We start from the raw sequence: 22,619 nt of genomic DNA, 5'->3' as shown, positions 1-22,619 counted from the left end.
ACTTTTAAACACTCCCCAAGCATCCCCACTCGGCGAGGCTCTCACAAGGATTTTTCATCCCCCACTCTTGTCTGGGGTGCCCTCTTTTCGTTATACTCGTTGAACTCTTGACGGACACGCATCGAATGATGTCCTCCAAACCATCAACCTCCCATGCAAGTACTCCCTTGGGCGCACGACTCTTCTAACCTAGCCTTCAAACGCTTACATTAGTTGGCCATACGAGTTTGGGACATGTGGGGATAGAAATATCAATAGTCTGTAGCTATTCTTATGTGTTTTCGATTTGACAATGAGAATTCCCAAATGGCATTTCAATTTTACACAATGATTTATATATTAAGTTGTCATGGCACTTTATGACACTTGCCAAACTCTAATTCCCCTTGTCAATGACATTTTTGCACATGCATTCATAGACAAGTCCAGTTAGATGCCTATCAATGTGTTGCTTAAAACTTTTTACAAAACACGATAACTAAGTTGCTAGCTTGCAATTGCATTCTCATCTTGTGGATATAGTATTGCATGGTTTCATGTCAAGAATGCAAGATCAACAAGGACACTCCTTATGTTCAAAGGTGGAAGCAAAGGTACATGATGAAATTGAGCCTGGATGATTTGATATTGGTATTGATGTTCCTTGTAAGTTTACTCATGACCCCTATTGCTAGTGACAAATATCAAAGGCTAGAAGTTGTCAACAACTAACATTTATGCTACTAAATGGAATACTAAACATGATACTTTGACAAGGGGCACAAGATCTATTTCTTGTATCTTGAGCATTGCATTGCCTAGACCTTTTGGATAGATGGAAAGTGGTGATGCAAGCATGGGGTATACAAACTCATGAAAGCATATTCATCATTGGCATGTTATGAGTGGCAACAAAAATTAAGGAATGCAAAAAGAATAGCACCATGCACATGAATATGTATAGAGCTATCATTGTGGTTTATTCCTCTAATCTTAGAGACACAATCAAGGGGTTATATATAATAGCACAAATTGTCCTTGACCGCCATTGATGGTCTAAAAGACATGATGGGTATAACTTGGTACACTTGAATAATAAATTCAAAAGGAAGGAAATGCATGCATGGCATGCAAACCACAATTCTAGATGTGAATTGTATTGTGTACACTAAAATTAGACTAACCACACTTTGTGCGGTCGGTGTAATTGTGAAGCTCACAAGACTTTGCCTCGCTCACTTCCACATTTTTACAAGCAAAATGAAGTAAGCACATGGTTACTTTTCTTTGCTTGTAAAAAAAAGGTGCTTTGTGCATTAAAAACATGTGCATAAAGAGAGAGAGAGAGAGAGAGAGAGAGAGAGAGAGAGAGAGAGAGAGTGAGTGTGTGTGTGTGTGTGTGTGTGTGTGCGTGCGCGCGCGCGCACGCCATCATCATGTCAAACTACCATTGGATACTTGAAACCAATCTCTTCTTGTATGCTTTTACTAAATTTATCACCATTGTCTATCCCTACGAACCATGCACTCCCTCCCCCCTCCCTCTCTCCCCTCCCTACTCATCAATGTAGAATAGACTTGTAAGATGTATTACGATGTTACTAATCCTCGTATTAGTTCCACATTGTACCATATTCCTAGTGCTTGGTCTTTCTTAATTATTTGTTGTTTCATAGCTAGATGTTTCCTCTTAGATTAGGGTTCCTTTACTTAGGTAGCATGATAGTTCATTGAAATCTATTTTCATTTCATAGACAAACAACTTTTGATACACGTTGATACGCCTCTCTCTTTTTTTTTTTTTTTCGTAAAACGCCTCTCTCTCTCTCTCTCTCTCTCTCTCTCTCTCTCTCTCTCTCTCTCATCCTTTGACATGTCATTCAACATGCACCATATATGATTCTCGCGCACACACAAAATACACATGTACAAACACACAAACGCATGTTAATCACTTCCAAAATGGGACCTTCGTCACCTTCCCTTTGAGAAGTTTTGTTTTCATGTGCTCCAAAATGACGTAAGACGACTGACGTTACAATTAGTCCTATGGAATAATAAACCAACACATAGAACGAAGTGATGTTATAATTATAAGATTATTCGAATATGAGAAAATAAGGATCGATTACACAACCACATTGGACGTGCATGTAAGGGATTTTGGCAAATTTTCGTTTCTCAAGGCAACAATCTGTTTTGTGGATTGTGAGTATCTCTATAAAGCATTAACTTTTTTCAATTCTGTTCATATGATCAACCAACATGAGGATGCACAGGATTATGACCCGTTTATTATCCACGTGCATTTATGGACCGCAATTTGGGGATTCTATGGTGAATATTGCATATTTTCTTTAGCTATGCAGATGTACGACACATTTTCGTTACCTGTTAACAGCTTTGCTCGACAATTATGAAATAGCCATTTCCAGACATGGTCTATCAAGGAGTAATTTGTGAGGTTTTTGCTATCAGTCCACAGACACTAGATCGGTATCAGATGCAAAGGAATTAAAAAGCTTTCAAAAAAAACCACGGTTCGGTCCTTATGCATAGCGTCCACACACTACATAAGATTCCTTGTAAGTGGGATACATACATACATACATGCATGCATGCATGCGTGCGTGCATACATACATATCACACATTTTTAGTCTACCGCTCTCTCCTCTCTCTAACCTTGTAATGACAAAGAAAGCTTCCATTGTCTCTCAACAGGCAAGATTCAATATGATTTTCTGTTTCGATTTTCGTGCTAAAAATCGATCACGACAGGCTTCACGCCGTGTAAATTAGATTTTAGTATGTGTGGACTGGTTGACTGACAGAAAATCCATTGCTCCAAGAAGGGAAAGGATTCCTGTGATGGTCATCCCAATTCCAATCAATTTGGAAGGCCATTAAAATTTAAATCAAACCTCCCATTGATTAACAGCTAACTGCATATGCAGATGCTTAATTTAGGGACGAGGACTATGTCAGTGTAACTGTTGGGCGTACTGTGCCTTTTTGGACAACGCTTGTAGAACCTCCTCCCAGTTGTGAACCCTTGTGATCAATGGATGCAAAGCGCCTTCTGCCGTTTTACTCCATGGGTAACTGTTGTTGTAGTCGAATAGCAGTACCTCGATGCCATTCCTAGCACAATCCAATGCATAACCAGGGTTGTCATCTACCAACACCTGTGCCCCAACACCCCTGTACAAAGACAACGACAGAGTAACCTCGTATAGTCTTATCCAATGCACTATGTCGAAAACCCCACCAAAAAACGATACTATCCATTACTAGAAATGCAATTATAAAAAGAGAGGCAAAGAGTACCAAAACAGTACAGCAGTTAAGAAGCATGCACAGAATGTATCAAAGTAGGGGACTATATTTTGAAATTGTAGAAGAGACATGACAGATACATCTGAGTGATACAAATCATAGTGGAGCTCCAAGAAGGGTCTCACCATATTGACTTCGAGATTATACTTAAAGCAGTTCAGCAATTAAAGATGGACCTTGCTACATTAAGCACATTATATAGACACAATGGAGAACCCTACAGAGAGGGCCATGAGGAACTGGCCAATGTACCCAAGGTGCCCGAACAGGAATGCTCCACAAAGGCAATCTGATGTCACCAAAACTTTGGTGGCCTCAAGAGTAGAGATGCCAAAGGGAATCTACCTCGAATTCCAACACCCCAAGCTCAATGTGTCTAAATATGTTTACAATGGAGAACCCTAATGAGATGGCATTCCCAAAAGGGAACTGGCCAACATGAGTGCCAAAGCAGGAAGGTTCCTAAGGCACTTTGATGCGATGGAGACTTTAGTGGCTCACAAATACCCCGCTAAGAGCAAAAGAAGGATGTTCTCAAAACAAAATCACTAGAAAGATAGCACCTTGCTGAAGACCAAAATGGCTTTGCCCCATCCAATCCAAGCAGCTGGCACAATGCCCTTGCCTTGCTCCTTTTGCTTCTCACAATTATGGATGATGACCCTTCTCACCACAATTTCAGCAGGTCTTGTTTAGATTCCCTTTCATGGAGCCACCAGCTCCCTCCAAATACATGAAGTGGCATAATGTAAAACCAATCTAGGGCTCTTTACAAACTCATGAGCATAGAGCCAACCAAATTAAAGGTGGGAATTTGGTCCACGTGATAAGATATCACTTAGGTGTCATCTTCCCGTCTCAAAAATGTGCATTACGTGGCTGGAATGAAGGGGTAACCCACAATAAGAAGCCATTCCACGAAAAGTTGATTTGGAAAATGTAAGAGCAATGGTCTCACGTTCCTTCTAATGAAAACCCTCGGACACTCGGTCTCAAACTTGTGCACTAAGATCCTTCAATGCAGCTAAAGATTCTGATGTTGAGACTCCTCCAAAAAGCCCTGGAGTACTAACACAAGTGCGATATTGTGAAGAAGAGGCAACATTAAGATGCTCAAATTAACAATAGCATCCTTCATGCTGCAGCAAAAGATTCTGATGTTGAGACTCATCCAAAAAGTCCTGAAGTACCATGTAACACTACCTTGATATTGTGAAGAAGAGGCAACATTAAGATCCTCAAATTAACTCTATGTATTGCTGAGCTGTGGTCCCCCTCTAGCACAAACTGAAACTTAATTGCCCTCCAAAATCCCTATAAATCCCTATGGAGGTCACATCCTTCTGTTTCATTTGAGTATGAGTTTGGTATTTTACATTCTCAAATCTCAAGCCATGGTAGGAATGGAATGAACAAGTTTTGTGCCCTAAGGCAAGCTAGGCCTGCGAAGATTTCAGCTAGAGGTTTTGGTTTACTTGTACAGTATGGCATGGTCTTTTATACTGACTAGTGGAGGTTTTACCTCGCACTGTTGGATGGACAACTCAAGGATTTGAAGCTTAATAACTTGAGTTTGAGGCAAGTGTATCATCACGGACTTAGCTTTGATAGCATAAAGGTATAATCGGCGAGCATATAGGGTCCTGTGGTGACAAGACTGTAGCCAAGACTTTTTTTTTTGGAGGAACTATGAGAGTATCATGATGCCATGGAGAATATGCTTTTCCAAGTGTGAGTTTCAAAGGAGAATTTAAAACAGTATACTAGACTTATCACAGGATAACTAGCTCATGAACTTCTATAAAAGGGACTCATTGCGCATTGTCACTTTTCATCCCTTGTTATTCCTCTTTAATGCCTGCTCTCCTACATCATCTTGCTGCCCCAAAACTCATCACAACGTAAGAACACTGGATGTCTGCCTCATGGCAACAAGATCTGCAAAGACACCAATCAAAGCAGCTCCACCTACTATATTTGTGATGATAAGCACAAATGAAACCATCCATGATCATGAGAACTCCGCATGATCACCCACTTATAGTGGTTGCAAAGCAACCAACAATGAGACTTACATAGGTCTACACGCACCACCCCAACAAGGTGCTAGATGACTCCCCCTTTCACAAGCCAAGCCACATGGCAGTCACACCATCTAGTGTTCTCAGCACGTTGCATCATCCAATCAGTCAGCATGCATTTTTCATTGTGTGGACTTGAGTGTTGCCTATGCTTTTAATTAGGAGCTTCTATGTTGCTTTTTCTTACAGATTGGCATTACTTTCGAACTTTTTGTGTGGTGTTTATGGCTAGCCTTGGGATTAATGTTCTCAGGAGGGAAAAATTTTGTGAAGAAGGCAGGCACTCTTTTTTGGGTTCCAAGCTGAGAGGGAGCTTTCAATTGGGGAGCTTCTAGACAGTGTGAGTGAATTGATTATGCCTGGGGACTGTTGCAGCATGTCTTTTTTCTAGGGGAGGACCACAAAGCAACATGGGGCTGATTGGCTGGCTGGCACTGAATTGATGGAGTTATGCCTTTGGACTTATCCCAAGGTCTGTTCTTGGGACTGGTCAAGGACACCTTGGCTTGGCTTTTGTGGGCTGGTATTGTTTTTGGGGGGCTGGCCATTCATGTGAGGCAGTAGTATTCTGGGGAGCTCCTACATTGGCTGGCATGGAGTTTTTCCAATTGACAGGATTTTTAAAGAGCGTGACACAAGTGTGTGCTAATTTTATGGAGCCTTGATGACCACTGATAGCACCACATGTGATTGCAGGTTTGAAGCCAAGAGCTTCTGGAGCTTTTGTGAAGTGGCTGAGTGCTCATTTCCCTTGGCAAGAGTGACAGTTTACTCATCCCTAAGGTATAGTTGCTTTGTTGTATGTGTCTTGTTTCCCCTTGTGACCATGACTTTTGGATTTACTATGCTAAGTTGTTTCAATTGACTGCTAAGGTCATTACACAATGTTTTTGATACTTCAGTTTCTGCCTCTTATCATCTAGATTAAGTTGCTTATATGGGGGAGTTATTGCTTCTTGGATAGGGCCTACCATCTATGATTGTAGCATCCTGTTCTGGAGTATCCGTGCATGCAACAAAAAAATGAAAAGTTTTGAGATCTAATGTAGATGTAATGCCAAGATGGAGTAAAGTATCCTATATATCAAGCAAAAGATGAACAAAATTGTTGGCATCAAATTAAAATCTCAGCTTTAAGAAAAAAAAAGAGAAACGTACACAGACAACATGCTATGTAAGCTCATTTGAAGTGTAACCTGCAAATCTCAGATTTCGTGCGAGATTCACCCTCCAAGGCATAGTGATTCCCAAAATGTACCTCCTTGAAAATTCCAGAATAGTGTCTTTCAATCCAGACAATTGTTTCATCTTTTATTATATTCTGCCGAGAACTACATAAACAAGGTTAAAAGAACAATATGGAAAGACCCTTCAGACAGCATGTAAGATATTTTACCAGCCAAAAAGACTTACGTTACTACATAGAGTTCACAATATTCTGCTAGCTGCCGCAAGGATTTGTAAGCTCCAGGAATTGGAGTAATCCCCTTATCAAAATGCTCTGATTTGAAAAAGGCATGCACTCGCAGGTCCGCTGTATGAGTGATTCATAAAAGAAATGAGTCTCAATTTATGTGGCAAAAACTCGTTAAGGAAAGACCATAAGTTAGATCTCAACATGAAATACAACAAAGCCACAAGATAGAGAAAGAAAGAAAATAAATATGCCCAGAAATTGCACGCATGCATATTCACACTAAACCTACATAATTACTTTCCACTAATCTTAGGTTTAGTATCAAACAACAGGACCAAGCTGCTGCCTTGTTGAAGAAGAAATCGGACTAGAGCAGGAAATTACATGTTGGAGGAGAGAGTAGCTTTTTAAAGCCCAAAGACATTTCCATCAGTTCCAACATGGAGGATCACCCTGGACTCACCTATGCTGCTTTTGTCCCACATTCATCAACACTTCCTGGTCAATGCATTTGTGAAAAGATTTAGTAGTGGAAGATGATCAGAGTAGATCCCCCCTACCCAGGAACGTTTCATCCACCCATATATTGCATCAAGCCTTAAGGACTAAGGTGTGGCAGACCTTGTTGCATCAATCTCCAAAAGTTGCTACTCTGAATGGCAGACCTCCTTGGTAAGAAAGCTACTTATTCCTAGAAGAGCTGTCAGTAAGTTCCGGTATATTAATGCATCTAAAGTGAATAATGCATTAGCTTTCAAAAGCCAAAGCAAGAGCTAGAGCTTGTATTATGTACAGCAAAGCTCAATGGGAATGCTCTACTTTGGTGGCATATTTATTGACAATATAGCCATCTTTACTTGGTAGGAAATGCATAGCACTCCTCTTCATCAGTTCACATAAGTGGACAATATGTGATAGCAAAGGCTCTTTATGTTGCAAGGGTATAAAAAGGATTGGCTGGCGCAGTTTTGTACATGGTCCATGGAATAGCATTAGAGCTGGCACACAATCATTCTCCTTAAGCTCTTACTACCTCTTTCAGAACTGACATACCCAGCCAAGGAGTTGTCAAAATGCACATGGAAGCTGAGAAAGAAAAATTCATGCTCAAACTGAAGAGCTGGTGGAAAGCCATAAATAACCAGCAAAGGCTCCCTGCCAAGCAGTTGGCCTCTTACAAGGTTCTTCAGACACATGGCACATGTTTCCTTAAAAGCATCTAGTTGACCTTGAAGGTTTCTTCAAATTCGCCCAAACATATCAGTATAGTCTGCTAGATAATGACCATATGCATCATACAAACTATACCCCGTGTACATAGTGCTAATAGCATTAATGCCAAGGCATTTTTTAATCGAACTAGGCAAATTGAAATACACATATGCCATGAGTTTAGGATTGGAACATCTATGGCCGGACATGCAGCATGCACGAAGGCAATTTCCAAAAAGCTAATTATGCCCATCACTTTTGCAAGACCCACTCTAATTGCTAATTTATAGCAGTCCAGGCTATGGAGTAATCCAGGTGTCTAAAAGCTCCTACAGTTCCATCATAGTCACATGCGACAGGGGACATGTGAGTTCATGTGTGGAAGCAAGAGGGCAACTGCACGGACACGAGAGAGAGAGAGAGAGAGAGAGAGAGAGAGAGATGGATGGCAAGACATGACTGCTAACCCTTGTTAGATTCTAGGTGTTGTTGAAGGCCAAAAGAGTGAAGAATATAATATGGGATGCCAAGAAAAAGGTGTTGGAGTCACTAAAATCAGGGCTAGCACTAATCACAAATTACAGTGCATTAGTCCCTAAAATAGGACAAATGCTCCCAAACCCTTTAAAAATAGAGTCGGTTGTAGTCATCCCATCATTCTACTACTTTGATCATTTATCATTACCTTCAGCTTTCAGCCACCTACCCTTGCACTACTGCCCACACCCCATCTAGTGATACTCACACCCTTTTGAAGGACATCACCATTAGTGTATGAGGGCATTCAGCTACTGCCTTGCCTATCCTAGTCATCTGCAGCCTGCTGCCCTGCTGACATTATCATTTGAGAGCTGCTCCAGCTGTGTTTTGATCTACTACTGCTGCATTTTGAATAGAGACTAAACACACAGCTGACATAATCGCCTCAGCCTGCTATCATCATCTGCATGTGTGGACTGCTGCATTTTCCAACTGCCTACCTGTTGGGGCTAAAAAATACATTACAAACTCATTGACTCTTTAAAATAGCCCCAAAACATGTAAATTACATGAAGTTTCATTAAATGATGTGCAATCCTAGAGAGTGTCGATGTGCCATAAGCCAAACCCTAATTTGCAAGGATCCACTCATCTATAAATAGGTAGGGTACCCATCACTCAGCTGCATCCCTTGTCTTGCAAGTTTCAGCCATCAGCTCTCCCTCCAATGGCTGTCCAGCCCATTGCAACAGCTGTGATCTCATGAGCAGCCCCTAGTGTCCTATTCATTGCTTCACCTACTGATTCCAACTGCTGATGACCAGTTTCTGCCCCTCCTCACAGCTGCATTTACAGTTTGAGCAGGCTGCCTTGCTATCCAACCACTTTCAATGCAAGTTGCACCTTGCATTTACTGCAGTGCAGGCCCAATCAGCATCGACTTCACCTTCGTTGCTGTCGCCCACCTTCCTACAGCCTGCGGTGGGCAGCTGCCATCATCTTCAAGCAATTTGATTGTTGCATTAACCAATTCCAGCCCTAAAGATTGTTGTGTTTTAGTTTCCAGCCTGCCACCCTTCCACTTTCGGCATCATCTTAGCTTTGACTGGTGCTTACAGCACTCGAGATCCATCTCTACTCAACATCACACTCTGACTACTCCCTCAGCCCACTTCCATGAGAGCCATTGGCTATTGGACAACTCTGCCCTTTAGCATCTTTACAATCTTTCCTTCATTTATAGCATTCCTTCATTCACTTCAAAGTTCTCTTTCTTCTCTAATTGTATTCTAGCGGTTTGATGTTTTGTGTTTATGTTTGAGTTCTCTATGTTTTAGTCATGGTGTGACTATATAGTAACATGGAATGGAACGTGGGACGGAAAGAAGCTTCCATCCCCGCAATCCTCAAGTCTAAAAATGACTCTCACTTGTAACTATGGTTGGTTCCATAATTGATATTGGCCATGAATTGAGATCCACCAAGACAAGTGTCGAAATTCCCAACAGTATTGGCAAAGTTGTTGGCAAAGGAGAAAGAAGGAACAAGCTATATGAGCTAAGTGCTATTACAACCACCACTAGTGTAGACACAAGTAAACTTTGGCATGAAAGCTTTTGTTACATTGGATTTGCAATATTAAAGGAGATGCATAAGCAAGGTGTGGTTGCTCACCTACCTGTAATAATTGAAATGAAAAAACCATGTGAAGCTTATATGATGGGCAAGCAATAGAGAAATGCATTTCCACAAGGAGGCAAGAATAGAGAGAAGGCTCCTCTGGAGTTGGTGCATGCTAACTTGTGCAGGAAACCGCCTACACAATCCTTGAGGGAATCTTTTTATTTTATATTGATCATCGATGACTATAGTAGGAAGATGTGGATACACTTCCTTCGTGATAAGACAAGTTTGAAGACTTTTGCAAGAGTAAAGAAATCATTGTGGAATGGCAAGGTGCATGCTTAAGGCCTAACCAGTTTTGGGTCAACGCTATTAATTCTACAATCTATATTCTAGCTATTAATACTACAACTTATATTCTCAATCAAAGTTATACAAAGGCTCTCAATGGAAAAAGTCCTCATAAGGCCTATACTGATAAGAAACCATCTATCTCACGCTTCAGAACTTTTGGATATGAATGTTATAGACATGTTCCAAAGGATATGAGAAACAAGTTAAAACCAACAAGCACCAAATCTATCTTATTGGATTATAATGATGAGCAAAAAGCTTACAAATTGTAGGACCAAGAGGCAAAGAAGATTGTACCGAACCATAATGTGATATTCAAGAGCAACCACATACAATGAAAAAGGAAGTTGCTGCCCACTACTATCTACCATCTAGCACCTCTCTTCACCCCTCCATCAGCTGCTGTTGGCAACTACTACCAACCTGTCTACATCATTCAACTGGCTGTGTTTTCTTGTTGTCCACCTTCTCCAACGTGTTCTCACCACTCAACACCCTAATTGACTGCATTTCCTGCTGCAAGAGCCTTTTCAACCTATATTTGATCATCAAGAGCAGCCACCCACTACTACTGACCCAATCTACTGCTACGTTTTGCTGTCCAGCCTTGCCGTACTGCTGCCACATCAACATCCACTACTGCATTTAGGTGTTGTGGCTGTCGTTTACTCTTCTCCAACAAAGTTTCATTATTTTCTGCTCGTCTCACTGATCCAGCCTTCTTAAGCTGTGTTTGTTGCTGCCTAACACCTTCGGAGGTTGTTTGCTGCATTTCGGAATCCATCAAAGTACAACACACTCTTTTGCTCATATTCACTACCCCAATCCTAGAGAGACAAGGGTCCAAGGATCAATTTTCACCTTGCATAGTGTGTTTGTTGTATTGACCATTGCACTTATTCGTTCATTATTCAGATTTCATTATCTTCAGTGTTCATGTCTCTGTGTTAACCCTAACCTTGATTGTATTTATTTATTAGTTTGTGCATTTGTCGTACGATTGTGTTTGTATTCTGTAAACGAGCACTTCTTTACATGACCAACAAGAATCCTAAACTAAGACCACTCATAGCCATGCCATGCAAAGGTGACCCAAGGAAGAAAATGTAACAAGCTAGAAGCCTTGAAAGAGCCACGCTGCAAAGAGCAAAAGCAACCAAGCCCATAAGCAGCGTGATCTCTCTATGTCAATCATGAACCACAAACACAACACGTACACACATGCTCGCTTGCTCACACACACATACACATGCATACATAATGTATCTATACAAATATACAGATGTTGTCAGCCTGTTGGCTACATTAGTCATCTTAGTCTGTTATCTCTTGGTTGCGAGCTCCTGTCAGAGTCTGACAAAGACATAGAAGCTCTGGCAGATTAGGTGCATTTTCTTTATTTGTCGACTTCTTGTGTGCATTATCCACAATCTACCTACACCTGCCAGACATTGTCATTGTTATCTAGGATTTTTCTAGGGTGTCCCCTTCCTTTTTGGCATTTCTTTCTATGCGCATTGTGACCAGCATTTATTGTTGGTCAGACAATATTTATGGCCTCTTTTGGATCAGGTCGGCTAGTTTTTTGGAGCTCTTGCTATCTATAGCTACCCCCCCCCCCCCCCTGGCAAACACACACTCTTCAATCTTCAGTCTTCCCTTTGCAAGTGCACACTCTGAGACTCCGTGCTTGGTGCTGCCATCTTCATCAGCTTGATCTAGTGCCCTCACTGATGCTTTGGGCTGCATGCAAGGATTGATTAGTCCATCATCATTGTATCAGCATTTTTCTTCAATCAGTGCAGTATTCTTCCCTCATCTTCTGCTCACTTTCTCTCTCTCTTTCTGCTTCTCTCTATGTTCATGTTTCTCTTCCATTGCACACTCTCACATGGTATCATCACCTAAGTGAGGACACAAATTACAATCTGGAGATTTCTTGCACAACAGAGCAAGTTTTCATCACGAAGGAGCAGCTCAAAATTCTTGAACGCAGATTTTCAGCCTGCATTTATTGTGTTTATAACCGAAACAATGTCAAAGTGAAGCAGTGAGGAAGCATATGACCAAGACAAAGAGTAAACAAAGAGAGAGAGAGAGAGAGAGAGAGAGACAGAGAGAGAGACAGAGACAGAGAGACGGAGAGAGAGAGATAGTGAAACGAAGAAAAATCTGTCGTGAAGAATGATGTATAAGGATGCAGACATATATGCGGGTGCAGAGTGTGTGTGTGTATGTCTCCACCTCGAAGATCTCACTCTCCGAGAACCCCGAGGGTAGTCTCCACGGTCTATAGCCTGAAAATTGAGAGCACAACTGTGAAACAGTGTGGAAATTAGGGCCAATAAATAGGCCACTAATGATGCACAAAAATAATGTAAACTGGCTGCATTAAAATGCAGCTAACTGGACGACAAAACTATCCGACCAGCTGCGACCTGGTGCAGCTGTTCAACCTGCCCTACCATGTGTCCTAATGACGTTACCTCCTACGCTCTTGCCACATGGACTGCCTGCTGCACTTGCTGAAAATTGCACCTTACTATCCAGGGAATGTCAATCTCTAACACCCCCTCACAGATCATAGAGACGACAGAAGACTAAGGGATCTAGAGTGTTGCCGAAGTAAAGCCTAAGGAAGCGCCTTCATAAACAAGTCTACAAGATTGTCCTCTATCTTGTAGTAGACGCCGCCCGATACTCTGCCTCAATCAAAGATAGGGCAACCGTGGGTTGCTTTTTGTTGCTTCATGAAATAGCACCAACACCCAAGGTAAAGCAATAACTTGTCGTGGACCTCCAATGATCCACATCACCAGCCTAATCGAAATCACTCCATCTTGTGAGGACCAAGTCTATAGCTCTTGTACCTATTGGATAATAGAACCCAAGATCAAGAGTCCCCCATAGGAACCACAAAATCCGCTGAGCAGCCTGCCAATGCACCATCTTGGGTTCACTCATGAACCCAACCAGCACACCTACATCATAACATAAGTGAACACAAGTATTGTGAAGCCATATCAAGGAGCCAATCAACTACCCATAATAGGTAGCATCTGCCAAAGGAGAACCACGATGAGTTGTAGCCTTCCAATTGGAGTCCATAGGAGTCATAAGAGACTTGCATCCCTCCATCTCACACATAGTCAAGAGCTCCTATACATACTCCTATAGCCTTCCAATTCGAGTCCATAAGAGTCATAAGAGACTTGCATCCCTCCATCTCACATGTAGTCAAGAGCTCCTATACCTACCGCCGCTAGAAAATAAAGATCCCCCTCGGAGTTTGATAGATCTCATGACCTAGAAAGAAGTGAAGAAGCCCCATATCCATCATCTCAAACTTCTCATGAAGTGCTCCCTTTGTCTATGCGACCATCTGAGTATGGTCACATGTCACAATCAAATCGGCCACATAAAGGACAAACAACACACCACCTCCACATGAGATGTGAACATAAAGCTGGGGATCAGCCTTGGAACGCTGATACCCCAATTTCTCGTGGAGAAACGAGTCAATCCTCTCATTCCAAGCACGGGGAGCTTGCTTAAGGCCATAGAGAGCCTTTTGCAACCTGTACACCTTACCATCAAAAGAACCGAAGCCAAGAGGCTGTTCAACATAGATCTCCTCCTTCAACTCCCCATTCAAGAAGGCAAACTTCACATCCAGCTAATAGATCGGCCATCCCCTATGGCTAGCCAAGGCAAGAATTGTGCAAATAGTAGCCATCCAAACTGTAGGGGCAAAAGTATCTTGGAAATCTATGCCTAGGTGCTATGCAAAACCTTTATCAACAAGGCAGACCTTGTGCTTGTCCAACATGCCATCACTATGGTACTTGGTCTTGAAGACCCATTTGACTCCAATGATCTTCTTATGAGGAGGCTTCTGCACAAGATACCAAGTGCCATTCCTCTCAATCGACTCTAGCTACTGCTCCATCGCTTTCCGCCAAACAATGATCATGTTGTAAGGCCTCCTTCACAAAGGTGGGCTCCTGATACCGCATGACACAAGTCATCAAACAGTAATTAGTGTACACAAGCCCAGTGCGGTGTGTCTAGTTCCTTCAAGAATGCCGTGGGCCATCCTGCGGCTGCCACTCCTGAGGGACCCCCTCAATCCCTGCATCACGAAGAGTGTCACGAGCCCGATGAGAAGGAGGCTAGATCTCGCCTTGTCACTCGCCATCTACTATAGTTTTTGAAAGATCCACGGACGGCTAGAGTGCAATTGGTGAGTCTAGTGGCTAAGAACTAAGCTCCTCCTCCAAGGAAGAGTCCTCAAGAGGCACAAGCTCTAGAGGAACAGTCATTGGTGCCCAGCTATCACCAAGATCTCCAGGAACAAGGTGTTTCTCACCCCCCTCTGAGGCTAGAACTTCCACGAACTGAACATCACGGCTCGTGTAGACATCCCGCTTAACGGGATCATACAATCAGTAGCCTTGAGACTGCAAGTTGTAGCCCACAAATACCTCTTTTGGAAGCCGCTTCAAACTTGTCACGCTGTGTTTTCAAGATGTAAACATAGGTATCACACCCAAAAACTATGAAATAAGAAACATCTAGCTTAGACCCAAAGTATGCCTCATAAGGAGTCATACCGACAACAGCAGAAGTAGAAGATCATTTAAGAATGTAAACTACAGTATCCACAACCTCAGCCCATAAACACTAAGGTGTCTGACGATGCTCCATCATGGTATGGGCCATCTGGATCAAACTACAATTCTTCCACTCCAATATGCCATTCTCTTGAGGGATGTTTGTATTGGCAAACTCCTAGTGAATAACATGATCTGCACAAAAATGAGCAAGCTCAATAGAAACAAATTCTCTGCCCTTTGAAATACAAGCTCCCTCGAAGAAACTCCGTTCAAAGGGTGCTAAAGCCGCCTCGAAGCCTTGCTGGAAATAGCATCACGAATTGCTTTCCACGGATGCAAGATACACAAAGCTACTAGCTCACCACAATATCCAACAAACCTTAAACAAGTTATCCCTTAGACGGCTTCCGAAGGTAATCATAGTTGAGGTGACCAAACCAAGCATGCCAAAGCTCGAACTAAGTTTGAGAGGTAAAAAAAAGAGGAGTCAAGGCAGAAGAAGACCGCAACTTATTCTCCTCATATCCAGAAGTAAAAACCTGTCTCAATCCACGATCAAGAATCCAAAAAAAATCCACATCAAATTCAACCAAGAGGCTGAGAGCACAAATCTTGTGCATCGAAAGGAGATGGTACCCAAAGGCTGGTATATAAAGCACCTTGGATGTATGGGCACCACTACGCCCATCTCAAATAAGATGCATGTCACCCGGTCCCTATATAGAAATAGACGAACTATCACCAATGAGAATCTAGCCATGCGAAGGCCATAAATGATCAACACCTACTATTGAAGAAGGAATCTAGTGCGGTGAAGCACCACTATCAACAATCCACTCCCGAGTGTATAGGGCCGTCAACACAGCATCAGAAGCCGTCAGGGTTGATCCTCAACCACCTCCAAGTGGAGAAAAGTAGTTGATAAGGAAGCAACCACCACTCCAGAATCCTTTGAAGATTTCTCATTTTCCTTCTTCTCCTTGTTAAGGCAATCCTTCTTCCAATGACATGTCTTGCCACAAATGTGAAAGTGGACTCCTTTTCCTTGTCCTCCTTGGATTTGTCCTTCTTCTTCTTTTGGTCCTTCCCCTTCTTTTGAGAATACTGACCAACCAAGGCTTCAATTTTAGAAACATCGGTCCCTTTTAATTGCTCCTCTTGGTCTAAGACCATAGGAACCAACTCTTCCCATTGTAAAGTTTCAGACCGCCCTGAAGCAATCAAGGTGGAATAAAAACCACTGAAATGGGGCGGTAACTATGAAAGAAAAGTTATCGCCATGTCTTCACAAGAGATCACCTTCCCTACGTTTTGTACCCGCACCTAAAGTTACCTCAGCTTGTTAATATGCTCCCGCATAGAAGATGACTTATTGACACTCGTGGTCCTTATCTGCACTTCCAAAGAAACTCATTTCATGACAATCATACGATTGTACATCTAATCAAGCTCCAATCATATCCCTTGTACATCTAACCAAGCTCCAACCATATCCCCCAAGCCACCATCAAATGCTTAATACAAGAGATAACAGCTATAGTGCATGAGAGAGAAAAATGAGCGGATGCAAGCATTGAGTTTGTCCCAATGTGCCCGAGCCTTTGCCAACTCCACCTTATCACTGGAAGATAGTCTAGACTCATCTTGCGAAGAAGGACAATGAATAGCCTCCGTAACAAGCTTTGCCAAATCATAGGACTCCAAAATGGCAAGCATCATGACCCGCCAAATGTGGTAATTCTCGCCATCGAGCTTTTGATCTGATGGAAAAGTTGGTAAGACGGGCACCTTTCAGTCCATGCTTGCCTGAAACTTTGTCTCGGCCTCTAAAGACATTTTCACCTACAATGCTTGCACAAAACACAAAAAGCAACCCCCTCTGACTATGTGAATGCAGCCTACTAGGGCTTTTCACCACTTATCCTACTCCTTCACCCGTTGGAGGCAATGAAAATGTAAAACCTACACTTGAAGGCCCAAAACGCAGCCTTCTTCCTTCTCTAACAGCAAAAAACTAACAACTTCAGCAAATCTTCTCCTTTCTCAGACGCCCATGCTCGCCTCAGCCTTGTTCTAAAGAGCAGCCCTCTTGCTTGCCCTTGAATACTGAAAATGCAACCTTGTGTCGCGCTGAAATCTCCTCTTCAGGTAGGTCCACCAGTCCTTCAATGCTCTGATACCATGTCAAAGTGAAGCAGTGCGGAAGCGTATGACCAAGACAAAAAGTGAACAAAGAGAGAAGAGAGAGAGACAGTGAAACGCAAAAAATCTACAGTGAAGGTTGTATAAGGATGCAGATATACACACGAGTGCAGAGAGAATATTTGCGTATGTCTCCAACTCAAATATCTCACTCTCCGAGAATCTCGAGGACAGCCTCCACAATCTGCAACCTAAAAACTAAGAGCACAATTGTGAAAAAGTGTGGAAACTGGGGCCAATAAATAGGCCACTAATGGTCAAAAAAAAAAAATGCAGGTCCGTTGCATTAAATACAGACAACTGGACAAAATTGTCCGACCTGCTGCAGTTGTTGACCTGCCCTACGACATGTCCTGCTGACATCAGTTCCTGCCACATGGACTACGTGCTGCACCTGCTGAAAACTGCACTTGCCTATCCAGGGAATGTCAATCTCTAACAAATAGGTGATCCACTACCCATTTTCACCCCTAACCAGCTAGGTGGCAGTCTCCAAGGACAAGGCGACACCTTTTCTGTATCAGCCGGCATCAACTTTTGTGTTTTGACCAAAATGCAAATTTGTGTTTTTGCTTGTGTTTACTCCTTGCTACATGGCGTCGGCATATTTCTACAGGCAACAACTTCCCCCACCTTGGCAAAAGCTTTCTGTTGTGGGCAACAATTTTTTGGCACGTCCAAGCCTCGTGGTAGCAAGCGACATCTATTTTTTTCTGCCAAACGCAACTTTCTAGTGATTACACATTCAAAGATGTCTTGCCAGTTCACAAGCTTTGATGACTCAAAGGAGGAGCTTCTTTCCAGACACTCTTCTAAGCGGAGATGCGATTATCGCAATTACAGTCGACATGAGGAGTCCCCCCTTTGCACCTATTCCCCTTCTATTTATCTTTCACAGCAGGCTCCATCCTCAGTCAAGATGCCATCCTTGATACCTTCGGAACAAGTATCTATCTTAGCTTCATTACCCAAAGAAGACAAACTCGATGGTTCGAACTATTTGTTGTGGTCATATAAGATGGAGTGCACACTCGACACAGTCGACCTTTGGGCTCTTGTTTCAGATTCCACCTCCCATCCTAAGGAGGATCCCGTAGATGGAACTTCTATGGACCATCCAACCTTGTGGTATCAGCTCAACTCTCGAGCCGGATCCTTCCTCTTTGTGAGTTTGCAAGATTTTGTCCTTGTGCATGTTCGCAGGTTGATGACTGTAGCGGAAGTGTGAAAGAAGCTTACGTCTTTGTATCAACATAAGATGTTTGCCCACAAGATTTCCCTGGAGAAGAAGTTGCGGATGCTTAGCCTTGATGATTCCTCCTCTATAAAGGAGCACATCACAAATATGGAGAACATGAGAGGTGAGCTTGCCTCTCTTGGTCGAATGATATCCTCTGAAGATATGGCTATGATCCTTTTGACTCAACTGTGATCTCCTTGGTTCGATGTCTTCTACGCCAACCTTATCACATCGAGGACCCACGAGATGCTCTTATGGGAGAAGCTTTTATCGCTTGTCTTGGAGCATTCATAGCAAGATGAGCCTATTCGAATTCCCCATTGGTACTGATAGCTCATTCCATGATTCCAATGTTTTTCACTTTCCTACTTCTCCTACAGATCCACGTTGATCAGCTCGCTTACAAGTCCAACGGAATAGTTTGCTTTGTGTGAACTATGCTCTTATATCACAGATTATCAAGCACAATCAACCTTGCAAGTTGGTTCCGCGCCCTCTGCAACGAAAGGTGATAGATATGAAGTGGGTCTATAAGACCAAGTATCTTGCAGATGGTTCCTTGGACAACCACAAAGCTAGACTTGTTACCAAGGGTTTTGCTCGAAGAGTAGGATTGGACTATTTTGAGACTTTTGCACCTCCCGCTAGTATGTCTAATATATTTGGGTTATTTTGGCTCTTGTAGCCCACTACCGCTGGCCTATTTATCAAACAGGCGTAAAGTCTGCCTTCTTGAATGGTGTCCTAGAAGTTGGTACTAGAGGATTGATCAATTCTTCCTTCAAATTGGCTCCCATCCGTTAGCTCATGACCCCAACCTATATTTCCATGTTGAAGGTGACAGGTGTATTTTGCTCATCTTGTATGTGGATGATTTCATCATTACAAGGAGCCATACTCAGGAGGTTGATCTTTTGCAACAGGAGTTTGACATTACGGATCTAGGGATCCTTCACTTCTTCCTTGGTTTATCTAGTGGCACACGGCATTTTTGTTTCACAACACAAGTACATTTCCGAGCTTCTATAGAAGTTTGGTATGACCAATTGTCAACCTATTTCATGCCCCATGGACCCAAAGTCCAAGCTTTTGGCATCTAGAGTTCCCCTTACCTATGCCACCTCTTACAGGTGTCTTGTTGGCTCCCTCATCTAGCTTATTCACATTCAGCCAGATATTTCCTTTGTTGAGGCTTTGTTGTGCCTTATGTTCTACAACTATGGAGGTAGTTTGGCTTCGCCGCATGTTGGCAAAGATTGGCTTTCCTCAACCAAGACCAAAGTGCTCTAGTTCTAGCTAGGAATCCTATATTTCATGCTTACACGAAGCACATCAAAGTTCAATACCACTACGTTCTAGAGAGCAGATCGTGGATTCTGAGTGGCGGTGACCTACTGTCTCACAGAGAACGACGCAGTTGATCTCTTCACAAAGTCTTTACCCAAGGCTTCTATGCTTCATCACATGAGATTCTTGGTTCTTCTGACACTCCTAAGATCTGAGAGGGGATGTTAGCCTGTCTGTGTTAGTCATGTAAGTCTGTCATCTCCTGGTTGTGAGCTCCCATCAAAGTCTAACAAAGACATAGGAGCTCTAGTAGTTTAGGTGCATTTTCTTTATTTGTTGGCTTCTTATGTGCAATCCTCGGCCAGTTACTACTTTCGACAATCTACCTACACTTGCCAAACATTGTCATTGCATCTAGGATGTTTCTGGGGTGTCCCCTATTTTTTCTAGCATTTCTTTTTATGTGACCAGCATTTATTGTTGATCGGCCAATATTTATGGCCTCTTCTGGGGATCAAGTCGGTCAGTTTTTTAGCGCTCTTGCTATTTATCGCTAGACCCTCCACTTGACAAACACACACACACTTCAATCTTCCCTTTGCATGTGCACACTTCAACACTCCATGCTTGGTGCTGCCATTGTCATCAACCTGATCTAGTGCCCTCACTGATGCTTTGGGCTGCATGCAAGGACTAATCAATCCATCATCATTGTATCAGCATTCTTCTTCAATCAATACGGTATTCTTCCCTCATCTTTTGCTTCCTCTCTCTCTCTCTCTTTCTGCTTCTCTCCATGTTCGTGTTTATCTTGTGTTGCACACTCTTGCAAATGCATCTACATACTTGGTGAGATCTATATTCAACATGGACAATAACGGCATCCTCTATAAACAAGTGGACAGTAGCTTCCCTCCACAACCAAGTAAAGCAAGAGACAGCAGCTACTCTATCCCCTTAGTACTACCAAAGCATTATTCAAGACCCTAGCACACAATCAATAATCTCAGGCTTCAAAGTCGTTCAAAATGGTGCACAATCCATGGTACAAAATGGTCAAACTTCCAATGTTAAGAGTAGTAGAGGTCTTTCTTCTATCCGTGGATATATAAGCATGTTCATGCTCGGATCAAATTTTCAGCCATTCAGAATCATTCTCTTTCAGCATTTTCAGTCTCACTGCTAAGTGGTATTAAACAATGGTTAAGTATTACAACATATCCAATAGAACTTGAGAGATGTAAAAGAGATTGATGTGTCACAAGACCCAAAGGCAAGATTTACAGTTAAACAAGACCTCTTTCTCTAACTGTCAGTCAATATGGCAAATTGTTAATAGGTTTAAAGTTACCTTCTGCCCGAGAGCAGCGCCAGATCTGGAAACAAAACGTGCTTGTTAGGTGATATATGACTAAAACAGGGGTTTTTGTTCGCAAGTCTAGTCTTGCATTGCATCTTTTGACAAAGGTACACCAATGAACTGAAGAATGAAAACACATTGCACCGCATGTTCTCACCTCAGTGAAATCATAAACATGGTATTCTGAAATGGTGTGCTTCAGAAGGTATTGCTCGGCTACAAACATGTTTAGTGCTGTAAGAAAGCTGCCAAGCACTGCAAAAAAGTTGGAAGATGGAAGATGGAGTAAACAATCAACCGTGATTTCAGTAACATTGTACAGAAAAAACACATTGACGGCTCAAAGGGAGACCATCACTCCAAATATAACTTGCATTGCATTATCTTGATGCACCACATTCATTGCAATGCAGGTTAATGAGCATCTATTCTGGTATAATCATAATCATAAGTCTTATTCTGCCACACCTTCATCAATGTCCACAGCCACGGTCAAGACATGTTGCTTAGAGTGCTTCTCCGGAACGATTAGCCGTGCGTCGGCCCTTCCAGGGGCATAAGAAAGTGACTTTAGTCCAGGTGCCGGACCTTGAGCCTTGCTTTCGTGTACTAAAGAGAAAATCAAGAGAATCAGTAGCATAGGTCAGCGGCCGTTCTTGCTTTCATGTACCGAAAACGCTGATAAAAATGTGGGAAGGAGATTATGTTTTCGTTTGCAACAACCTGGGCGTGCCGAAGAAGAAGACCGAAGGCTGCTGCCTGATCCATTTCCTGCGGTTGTGGTAAGGTTTGACACAGGAAGGACCAGAGGAGAAGGACTGCGATACTTTGAGCTACTCCAAGAAAACAAGTTGCTGCGGGTCTGCAAGCTGGCGTTCTCCATCGACAGCGCGCTTCTGCTCCATAACCGAAGAGACGGAAGAAGTGTTCTGGTGAGCAAATGCGAGTCCAAAACCATGGAAGCTCTTTAGAGGTGTGGAATATGCTAGCGTGCATAATGGCCGCCTAGACGAGGAGAAAAGATTCAGGGAATTTGGAATCGCATAATTGGGAAATTAACTTTTGGGACCGCCATAAAGCAGGACAGAGGCTCTGGGCAAGGGGAGCCACAGTCAGGGTGGTTACACCGAGTGGCAGCACTCGCTCTTCAGGCTTGGGCATAAAAGTAGGTGCAAATGTGCGCACAATATTTTTACTCACCTAAAGGATGTATTTTGTAAACTAGGTTGATAGATGCAACTAAGTAAAGGAGTATGAAGTTCTATATGTAATTCTTGTATGTTTGTTATGTGGAAGTTTTACTAATGATATTTAGACACGTGACATGTTTTAAAGTGAAGTACGTTTGTAGATAAGTTTTAGCGTTGTGTAAATACTTGGAAAAACTCGAAATGAGAATATGTATACATATATATAGTTCAAGTCGATGA

The 22,619-nt window shown here is 42.5% G+C and overlaps 1 protein-coding gene across 3 annotated transcripts; it reads right to left on the bottom strand.

Moving 5' to 3' along the window:
- Positions 1-2,670: 2,670 nt before the first annotated feature.
- On the bottom strand, positions 2,671-22,342 carry LOC148038488 (uncharacterized). 3 transcript variants are annotated; one of them, XM_087672719.1, is made up of 7 exons: positions 21,913-22,338; positions 21,658-21,798; positions 21,347-21,444; positions 21,181-21,205; positions 6,812-6,932; positions 6,595-6,729; positions 2,671-3,182 (listed from the first exon to the last, which is right to left on the bottom strand). In XM_087672719.1, exons 1-7 carry the CDS (start codon positions 22,145-22,147, stop codon positions 2,963-2,965), a joined length of 975 nt encoding a protein of 324 aa, XP_087528845.1. In that variant the 5' UTR covers positions 22,148-22,338; the 3' UTR covers positions 2,671-2,962. The 3 variants fall into 3 exon arrangements, with proteins under 3 accessions (XP_087528845.1, XP_087528860.1, XP_087528851.1); XM_087672734.1 differs by having other exon boundaries at positions 3,009-3,182; positions 6,595-6,659; positions 21,913-22,342; XM_087672725.1 differs by having other exon boundaries at positions 3,044-3,182; positions 6,557-6,729; positions 21,913-22,339.
- Between the last annotated feature and the right edge of the window lie 277 nt (positions 22,343-22,619).

This window comes from Lygodium microphyllum, chromosome 3 (genome assembly GCF_053477565.2).
Source record: "Lygodium microphyllum isolate KBCC chromosome 3, Lygodium_microphyllum_v1.1.10, whole genome shotgun sequence".
Lineage (NCBI taxonomy): Eukaryota > Viridiplantae > Streptophyta > Polypodiopsida > Schizaeales > Lygodiaceae > Lygodium > Lygodium microphyllum.
The sequence above is the reverse complement of the archived record's forward strand: the minus strand, read 5'-3'. Positions and strand labels throughout refer to the sequence as shown.

Bases quoted from the DNA above. Each gene is read 5' to 3' on its own strand.
- LOC148038488 (XM_087672719.1), bottom strand. From the start codon at position 22,147: ATGGTTTTGGACTCGCATTTGCTCACCAGAACACTTCTTCCGTCTCTT. The intron at 21,445-21,657 runs GTGTGGCAGAAT...ACTTTTTTGCAG, and splicing joins GGCTGTGGACATTGATGAAG to TGCTTGGCAGCTTTCTTACA. The intron at 6,730-6,811 runs GTAAGTCTTTTT...TTGTTTATGTAG, and splicing joins TGTGAACTCTATGTAGTAAC to TTCTCGGCAGAATATAATAA.